This window comes from Fopius arisanus, unplaced genomic scaffold (genome assembly GCF_000806365.1).
Source record: "Fopius arisanus strain USDA-PBARC FA_bdor unplaced genomic scaffold, ASM80636v1 scaffold00060, whole genome shotgun sequence".
Lineage (NCBI taxonomy): Eukaryota > Metazoa > Arthropoda > Insecta > Hymenoptera > Braconidae > Fopius > Fopius arisanus.
Window position 1 is genome coordinate 497,925 of NW_011887799.1, and position 10,114 is coordinate 508,038.

The 10,114-nt window shown below is 38.6% G+C and overlaps 3 protein-coding genes across 3 annotated transcripts in view; 2 read left to right on the forward strand and 1 right to left on the reverse strand.

Moving 5' to 3' along the window:
* Window positions 1-376: 376 nt before the first annotated feature.
* On the reverse strand, window positions 377-2,191 carry Rpn9 (regulatory particle non-ATPase 9). The gene is made up of 5 exons (XM_011308547.1): window positions 1,979-2,191; window positions 1,801-1,914; window positions 1,240-1,566; window positions 824-1,156; window positions 377-759 (listed from the first exon to the last, which is right to left on the reverse strand). Exons 1-5 carry the CDS (start codon window positions 2,092-2,094, stop codon window positions 492-494), a joined length of 1,158 nt encoding a protein of 385 aa, XP_011306849.1. The 5' UTR covers window positions 2,095-2,191; the 3' UTR covers window positions 377-491.
* Window positions 2,192-2,767: 576 nt separating this feature from the next.
* On the forward strand, window positions 2,768-7,196 carry LOC105268743 (insulin-like growth factor 1 receptor). The gene is made up of 9 exons (XM_011308557.1): window positions 2,768-3,117; window positions 3,362-3,602; window positions 3,733-3,899; window positions 3,969-4,215; window positions 4,515-4,630; window positions 4,898-4,991; window positions 5,077-5,431; window positions 6,174-6,376; window positions 6,547-7,196. Exons 1-9 carry the CDS (start codon window positions 2,885-2,887, stop codon window positions 6,982-6,984), a joined length of 2,094 nt encoding a protein of 697 aa, XP_011306859.1. The 5' UTR covers window positions 2,768-2,884; the 3' UTR covers window positions 6,985-7,196.
* A 429-nt stretch (window positions 7,197-7,625) lies between these two features.
* LOC105268744 (uncharacterized) overlaps window positions 7,626-10,114 on the forward strand; it is a gene marked incomplete at its 3' end in the record, with an annotated part of 17,387 nt that continues 14,898 nt past the window's right edge. Inside the window, 2 exon segments of the mRNA XM_011308558.1 lie at window positions 7,626-7,956; window positions 9,878-10,077. Coding sequence (XP_011306860.1) covers window positions 7,893-7,956; window positions 9,878-10,077 — 264 coding nt within the window.

The window sequence follows — 10,114 nt, forward strand, 5'->3', positions numbered from 1 at the left end:
CACTGATTGAGTTCTTTGTTCTTATTTTATGTTTTCCCTCGTCCTTTGATGCACCAGACGTTTTTTTTTATCAATGACCTGATTTCAGGGTGGAATGATACCTTTTTTTAAAATGTCAACCATTTTCAATTGATTTGGATTAATGTTTTTCTTCAAGCAAAACATCAACAGAGGAATAGAACGTAGACGAGTTATTTCTTAGTTTTCAAGGAATATCTCGGAATTCACGAGAGATAGCGAAATTTCATGCAGAAGGTATTCTCCAGACTGGGATAAAGCCAATAAAAAAGGTCTTAACAATAATTTTGTCATCTCCATCGGATTCGGAGACATTCTGCAGTAAAAGGCGGTGATATTAAAGGTAACTTCAATGATGTTTGATTTGTACAATTTTTATTACTTCAAAGATAATTGTTGATAATTTTAATGAATTATTGTGTCAACACGACAACAGTATTTTCTTAGTGAAAAAAAATTGTGGAATTTTGGAGTTAAAGTGTAAGGATTTCGGAGGCGCGAGACTCCAGGAGGTGCTCCATGGTGTTGACGTCCTTGCACCATCTCTCCAGCTGCTGTACCATTCCTGTGATTTGCGTTCGATCAAGAACTCGTGGTTGAACCCATGTCATGTTGACGATACCAGCGACTTGATCGATGGCCCCACGAACGAGACCTTGGGCCAGGGCTTTCATCACCAGGAGTTCGACTTCGTTCACTGGGAGACGAGTCTCTTGGGAAATCTCCGAAAATGACAGTTGACTGTAAAAGAATGATCATAATTAAAATAAATATAAATTGAAAACAGAATAAATAATTAAATTACCGATTATTCGACTGGCGTTTGAACGTCATCTCCATGAGACAGAGGAGTGAAATTTTCTGTCTGAGCTTCAACTCCTGGGCGGCTAGATCAGCGACTTTGGACCACTGGGGCTTGAGTCTCTCTAGTGCTGCGATGTCCCCAGCATTGAATGCCTGAAGAAGATCCACCAACCAGGCATTGGGTGTTCCCCTGAGGGACTGGAGCACAGGGTGGGCTAGGAGTTCTCCGATGTTGTACACCCCTTCACCCAGAAGAGCAGCTAGACCCAGGAAAAATGCGTGCTGCTCCTTCTCTTGTTTCGTCAGGGTCTCCACGTCGATGCATCCCAAATACCTGAGAGTTTATGAAATATTACAATTACTTGAAAATCTATGATACCAGAGTGGTATAAAATGAAAAATTACAGGGGAAAATACCTCAGGGCGGTGCGGTAATATTCAGCGTGTTTCCCCTGGAGTCTGTACAATCTACTCGCCAGGAGGTAAAATCTCCCATGGACAGTGGTCACCCCATCAGCATTATCCAGCATTGCCTCAACATCCTCAATGACTTTCTTCGTTTTCTCCTGGTCATTGAGTTTATCCAGGAGAATCTGTCCCTGTAGGACTTTACAGAGGGACACAGCTTCATTATTCTTTTCGACTTTTGGCTCGGTGGATTCCAGGAATTTAATGGCCTCCCTTTTGTCAGTGAACTGTTCAATCACGTGAGCCAGGATCTCCACAAGGGATAGGGGATTTATCCTGCAATAATTTATCTTCGTTTCAGGCCTCAGAACATCATGAGACTAAAATTAGTAAAGTGGCCTGTTCCGTTTTCAGTAAAATACGATAAATTTGTGTTCCTTAACTAAAATTGATGAATTAATCGGGAGAAGTAAATGATAATAAACAAACTATTGATCTTATTCATCTCAGTAGTGGAAGAAAATATGAAGTGGCCATTTTACTCTGGTCTGTTGTACCACGTAAACTCACTTGTTCTCGAATGTCGAGAGGAAGTTTTTGTACAATTGAATGAGATTATCCCCTTTCTGGAGTGATGGATGCTTGACAAATGTCTCCAGCTTCAACGTGAGCTGATGCCAGAGCCTGAAATCCAGGAATAAACAATGACATGAGCAACGAGAATTGTCGAACAACAGAGATCACTAACTTTTTGTTGTACAACTCCTCCAGCTGGGCCCATTCCGCCGCCAATTCCTTGTCCGGGGTATTTTGTTTTTGACTTAAAAACGAATTAACATCCTTGGGTCCTGCTGTGCCTGCCATGTTTATTAACAAATCTCACAATGACCCGGCAAATTACGAGTGACGCGAGAAAACTCTATTTTCTGTAGATCGAGGACTTCGTGACTTAGGGGTTAGAGTACAAATTCTGTTCAATTATTTCTATGAAGATGGCGGGACAACAGTCTTCGACATTCGAATTTCCCGCTTGCCAAGGATTCTAAATAATTAAACATCCACCAATTTTTCGTAATAAAAAGTCACTCCAATTTTCGCTTAGTTAACAATTTCCGAAATATCTCACAATGTGGAAGGGATATCAATTTTCTTAATAGAACTTTTTTTGTTAAGCGTAATGAAATTTATAAAGAAAATCTCTACAAAAATTTCGCTATCTCTCATACATTCAGAGAAATTTCTATTTTTTGCTCTACGAAATCATGAATATTAGCGGCTTTCCTTCTTGACTTGGGAGTAATTAACAACTATTAATAATTACCGCGTAATTTCAATTTAATATTTGCAATTACTCGAGTGTCGAACGAATCCATCGATTTATTTTCCCCATCAATTTTATTCCCCCGCATAATCTGCATTCTGTAGAAATCGCAGAAATAAAATCGGCTGCTTATCAGTTTATCATAGGCTCGAAGATATCACCGCGACAGTCTACTGGAACTTCCAAGATAAGATTGAAGATTCGAGTGTACGAATGCACAGGATACATCAGTATTACGGAATGTATTGAGTACCAAAGTGCTATAATAAACAATGAAATATTTTCCCCCGAGGTGTAAATAATCCATCGAAATAACTCCAGTGTTACCATGAGATGTCTCCGAAGAGGGGAATCCTTCATCAGAACTTGCAGACTGCGACGATTACCGTAATTACCCTGAGTACTTTACTTTTCAATTGCTCAGGAGCGAGTACTTCAGTCGACGCGCCGCGCGATTTGCGAGTCCTCGTCTTCGAGGATTCCGTTGACGATGAAAATTACACTCTTTTGAAGTTTAATATTACCTGGCTGCCCCCGGAAGCACCTCTATCACTTAAATACTACAGGTAAAACTAATTAAAGATAATGAGGGCAATCCAATTAAAATTTCAAGCGAAAGAGCGCGACTAATTCTGGAGAACAAGTAGTTGTTCGATTCGATCCAAAAAATTTCCAAACACGAATAAAAAAATTACAATATTGTATTGCAATTGAGATGAAGAATTGTTGAGAATTTTTGAGAATTGTAATATTATTATTTGATTTAGCGAATAAAAACAAGTGTTTACGGTAATTAAATTTTTTTCCTAGTGTTTTAATCAGTCCAGTTGAAAATCCTGAGAAGACAACGGGGGACTTATCCGAGGATCTCGCTGATTGTCCACTTGAAGAGAACATCTTCCACACAACAAGGAACGCAGAACAAACTAGCATTGTTCTGCCGGAGAACAATTATCTGTCTGACATTCCGGAATTGACAATCAGACCCACGTGCACGTACGAGATACAAATAATCGGACAGCCCAGGGCTGGAGCGTCGAATACTGCAAAGGTTTTCAATATTATATTAAATATATATTTAATATTTATTATATATGTTTTCCATCCCCGTGGAAATCCCCAAGACGAGTAACTTTTTTCCGTCAGAGTCTAGGATTTTAAAAAGGATTAATTTATCCTAGATCAACATCACAGTCCCGAGCTGTGTAGGAAGTTCATGCAATTGTCAGGATGCTCACGAGCATCTGCCGGTTCCTGAGGTACACTGGCAAGTCCTGGAGTCCGGGGATATTGAAATAAACTGGGAAATACCCACGAATCACTCCCTCGTGAGGTCATATATCCTGAGGTATACCCAATCAATTCCGTCAGAGAGTCTCTCCTCGAGTGTTAACGGAAATTTTTGTTTTCTGATCAGTTACGCAGCCCCACTGTTGATATCGAAAAACCATCTACCGGTCTACAACATATCGAAACTAGCTCAACTGCCCGTCAACATGTCCCACTACGTCATGAATATTGATCTAATTACTTCAATTTCATCATCACCGGGGCGGAAGATATTATTAGCAACTGAGGACGCGTACGGATGCCTCGGAAAACATTTCGATTTTTCTCTGGATCATTACCCAAGGGTCGAGGCATTTACCAAACAAAAGCGAAATGTAAGGAAAACCTAATCCAATATTTACCAATCGATTTTCTACATCACGTCTTTATTTTAAACAATTTTTATATACGATATTATATCGCGTGCTTTTGGGATAAAAGGTCGCGTAAATTTATGATGACATAATTGGGAAATTGTTGGAAAACGACGAGATTTGTTTGATTTCCCTGGAAAAGGTTGATACTATTTTTGGTGGTTGTAGTTAAGAAGTATTGATTTTATAGTTACGATTATGAAAATTAATCTACACTTTAATGCAATCTGGAACTTGAATTAAATGATTAAAAATACCAGTGGCCGCTCTACATTTCAATGGCAGTGGCCAGTCTAGTGCTCCTGGTAGTCCTGAGTTTCGTCTGGAACTGGAGATGCCAGAAGTACAGGATAATACTCCCCAGTTCAGCATCTGCGTAAGTTATTGGGTCCAATAAAATTCCGTACAATATCCTAGCCACTACACAATGAATTAAAAATCGCAATACCTACCTGGGACTGATTTTGTTAAATAAAACACACGACGTGTTAAGAAAAAGTGAGAATTTTTTGGTGGAATAATATATTTTGTGGAATTTCCAGCGAAAATTAATTTCGTAGTTCCATTGTGTTTTTAATAACAAAGTCAAAGTAATAGTGAAGATTATTGTCTATTTTGGTGAGAATAAATCGGATGTTCTCAGGATTCCTTCTCTGACGGGTATTTCCGATCGAGTTCAATGGGTAAATTCGATCTTGAAGAAGCACAACAGCTTGTACATCTACCGTGATAACGAGGTAATCAATGACTTGGAGTTGTCCAATCAACGAATGTTAATGTCTCTAATTAATTGATTAATCTGTATTGATTTGTCCTGGAAAGATTGGAGAGGTGGAGGACTTATTCGAGATATCCTACGATCGATTAAAAATATCGGAGGAACTGGGGAAAGGAGAGTTCGGGACTGTTCATCTCGGCTATCTCGATGATGATTTTCCAGTTGCAGTTAAATTATCAAATCCATCAGCTAAATTCGATGAGCTCGAGGCACGTCGACAGCTGCTCGATGAAATCAAAACGATGAAACGCGTTGGATCGCATTCACATCTTGTCAAATTCATCGGATGCTGCACACTTTCAGAGAATCCAATTTGCGTCGTTTTGGAATATGTCGAGGGCGGGGATCTGCTGTGCTATCTCCATCAATTGAGGGAGAGACTCATGGAAAAAGGAGAATGTACAATTTTTTATTTTTCTAAACCGAGAGAAAAATTATGCCAGCTAATTATTCATCATTCGTTTAAATCATTCTTCTATTCTGTATTGATTATCAAATCTATAATCACCGACTATTTATTGATTTTCCATTTTTTTTTTCTTTCTACATTTCGTTAGTAATGGGATTTGACCGGCGAGACGGTTCATAAATAATTAAAATATTCGTCGCGAGTCGTAAAATGTCAAATATTTCAAAAGCTTCTGCGACTTCTAATGGAAATTTGATGAATTTCGTGGATAATTATACATCAAGATATCGTAGAATCATTTATTTACATAAATCTCGGAGATTACTATTTTTTAATAAACAGTGATTTTGGAATATGAACGGTAAATCAAATTTTGAAATTCATTTGGGGAGAGTGCGCACTCCATTCAATTGACTTTGCGATAATTGGAGAACTAGAGGTTTTTTACCATCAGCTTCAATTAAAATTGCAATCTTTATTAAATCTCTGCGGTGCTGTCTGATTTCGGTGGAACAAATTTGTTTTAAATCTTGTTACTGAACAATAGTGGATTAGTTCACGGAGAATTGAATATCGAACCAACAGTTCAGCATTAGTTTTAATGGAATCAATTGTGCGAAGTACAAAGAGTTGAAATTCAAACTATTGTACAGCAGTTTTGTTTTTCTCTCGGTAAAGTTTTCATCCCTCGGTTTCCGATAACTACACAGTAATCCTCACGAACATTTTCAGTGAATGGAGAGGAGCTCAGCCGCACATACGCAAATATCGAGGACAATGAGTTGTTCTCAATGTCTCATGGCATTGACAACAGCCGATTTACCTCGTTTGCATTGGACATAGCGAGGGGTATGGAGCACCTTGAAAAAAATGCAATTGTCCATCGAGACTTGGCAGCCAGGAATATCCTCCTGACGTCCAGCAAATCCTTGAAGGTCTAGTCATCACTTCTAAATCTGACTAAATGAATGAAATCCTATTTTTCAAATAGTAGTTATTCCCAGACTCCCAGAATTCCATTTCAACTTTAAAAAATTCACACATAAAATTATTCAGCAATTCCTCAATTTTTCCTTGAATATTTTATTTTGGATTTTATATTTAGATCGCGGACTTTGGACTCTCCCGCGAGGGCGTGTACGTGATCCAGGAGAAGGGGTTGAAAGGCCGTCGACTTCCGGCCCGTTGGATGGCCCCGGAAACCCTGAGCTCTCGGTCCTTCTCGAACAAGAGTGATGTCTGGTCCTACGGTGTAGTTCTCTGGGAGATCAGCACTCTGGGAGCCTTCCCCTACGCTGAGATCCAGGACGACGAGATCATCCACCACGTCGTGGAGACCGGCGCCCGTTTGCCTCTCCAGGATGGCATAAATCCGGTACTCCAGGAGGTAATGCAGCTCTGCTGGTGCACAATTCCGAGGGATCGTCCTAATTTCGCGGATATCGTGGACCGACTCGCCACACCCTCTCATTTTATCACCAACATCAACCCCTGCTACTCCCTCCTACCCCCGTCCTACACCCACCTCTCGACTTATGAATGAAGCCATCATGAGAAAAATTCAATACTATTGACTCAAAAATTGAATCATTAAATATTTATGGATTAACGTTGAATGGTAAGTGGAGAATGATTACAGGATTTAGTTCTGGATTAAATAGTGGATATGGAAATGTTTAGGATTCAATTAAAAATTAAATATTAAATATCGAAATTATTTGAATTCAATTAAAGACTAACTATTGAATATTGAAATATTTGGGATTCAGTTAAAGACTAAATATTAAATATTGAAATATTTAGGATTCAGTTAAAAATTAAATATTGAATATTCAAATATTTAGGATTTAGAAAAAACGAAATGTTGAATATTAAATTATTTAGGATTCAGTTGGAGACTCAACAGCGAGGATTTGAATTTTCAGGATTAGTTAGGGATTTTTCTGCCCATCGCCAAAATAAATCGATGGATGAATAAAAAAAATCTAAAAATCATTGACACCGGTGAATTCGAAAACCAAATAAATCCCGTCAATAACTCCCACACCCCCGGGGTCTCCCTTTGAATCCACGGGATGGCGCCTGCTTCCACCCCCACTACCTCCACCCGGGGTGGGGGTGGGGGTGTGTGGGGGATGAATGGGGGGGTGGGGGGAGTAGTTTCCACCGAGGGTGGCCCGAGGAACGATCGAAAGCACAACCCCCAGTTGTAGCGCCGACGTCGGCACCGAAGTTGAGTAGTTTAAAGGCACACTGTAAAAACTAGTATGCACATTTGTATTTTTTAATTAAAAAAAAAAGAAACAACCAAAAAGTCTAGTTGAGTCATTAAATCCTTTATTTATTAATCAGCGGCACCGTTACCACTGACTAAAACGTATACATATGTATATACATAGATTTATGTGTATATACGGAGATATCATATAAATAAATAAAAGAGTTAACAATATGCAGCGGCAACAGGCTCAATGGAAGAAAATCGTATTTATATATACTTTACAATTATTTTCATGTAAGTTGGATTTTTATGGTTTTGTGGGGTATGTATGTGGTATATATGTGGGTTAGCAGTGCATTGGGGGTGGGAGTATTTTTTTTTTTATCGTTTAGGGGGTTACTGGAATTGTCGTTTCCGGTCGACGGCAGGTCCTTGCCAGGTGACAGCCACTTGTGTCGGGATATTGAAGGGCTCCAGAAGGATTTTCTGGGGTGGAATTGGGGTTTAGGACACGCCGGGGACGATTTCCAGTTAAATTTATTCTCACCGTCCGTTTGGCATTAAATTTCCAAGGTAGAATTGAAAATTAGTATATCTTTGTGTTAGAAACAATGTCATTGTTGCTACCATAAATTATATTGTAAAAAGGGAAAAATTGGGTTTGGGGAGTTTTTGGCAGATGTGTTTAATTTTTAATTAGTCGGGGCTACTGAACCCAATTTTCCTCTCCGATTCAAGTAAATGTCAGGCTAAATCGAGGGATGGGGGGTGGGGGGGAAATAGTTGCGGATTTTATGGGGATAATTGGTCTAGCTTGGATCGACGTCATCCTGTTGATCAGGCTGGGTCTCGCCGGTAGATCGATCCAGGTTTCAGGACGCTATGGCGCCGAAAATTCAAATTCGGGTCGATTTTTATCAGAAATTCTCAACAATTACCCGAGTTTTTCATAAATATCTCAGAATCTGCGAGAAATATCGAAATTTTTATAATAACTTTTTGCCAACCCTTGACAAAACCTACAAAAAAGGTTCTCATAAAAATTTCAATATCGCCCTCCAATCCTGAGATACTCCAACCAATTTTACCGCTGCCGTGCGTCATAATTATTTCCAGTACCCCAATTACTGCAATTACTTGACAGTTATTTTTAATTTCCAATCAATACAAAAAAATTTTATAATTTTTTTTGGCTGACAGAATTTATTTCCTGTACGGCGAAATGAAAAATCCTCAAAGTTAGATTTGAAAGTTAAAAAACGGATAAAATTTCTTTTCTTTAATATTTTTTATGGGCAAGGGAGAAGGGGGGTGTGAATGGGGAGGGGGTGATTGTATATTTTAGTGGGTATCGGGGATTATTTTGTGGGTTGACACGATTTATAAATATTTATAAATATTTTACTTAGAAAAAAGTTAGGAAATGGTGGACATATATAGGGATAAGTGAGTTTTTTCGATTTCCGTCGGTGGAATGTTCCTCGATATTAATTGAATAAATAGGCTAGTGCTGGAGGGATAACTATGGGTATATGCACCAGAGACACGCGCTTTTGTGATCGATACAGTAACGCCTCCCAGCAACAGGGTATAAGCCCACCTATTATGTAGTGGGCCAAGTGCCACCCTTTACACACCCCATTGAAGCGGTTTATTCTACCCAATTTGCATGCATTATTTTTTATTCAATGGAATCCTTTAATAACACACCAAGTGGAACACAGGTGGGAGATTAACCCTGGTCTGGACCCCTTCCGCCAAAATTCACATTGTTTTTCATTTAATATTTAATTTATTCAATGGACCACAAGATTTCCAGGTGATGCGAAGATTTTTCTGTGTTTTTTCTTAAATTCTGGATTTTGTCGGAAATCCTTCAGAAATTCAACGAGGGCTCGGCCTTTGCATTTATTTATGAACATTAAAAAATTCTGATGGATTCCATTAAAAAATATTTTATCTAATCTCCACATTATCAAGTCTTTCAATTCTTCATTAAAAATTATTTAAAAAAATGAGAATCCCAATGATTTAAAACAAATTATTATTATTGATATTATTTAAAGTAGATTAAAATGGGAGATCGCAAATTAATGAAGTTTTGACTCTGTTTTAGCTTTAGATTCAGAAAGTTTAGCTCTGTGGTACTGATTTATTGAGCTATTTAAAAAAAGTTGAGGCTTTGGTCAAGTTTTAATTTCAGACTTATTTTCAGATGGGACACCCGAGGTACGGCTTGTTGCGCCAAACTACGTCAAGTACAATAATTCAGCGATATTAATGTGTAATCACACAGTCGCACCTGATGATCTACATAAAGTAGAGTTCAAAAAAGATGAGCGAAAGATTCTCGAATATATACGAGACCGTAAAGAGCCGTTTCGTAAAACTCCACCGCTCGGTGTGGATTTCGAAGTGAGTTCAAAAAATTCATTATTTCTATCAAATTTCC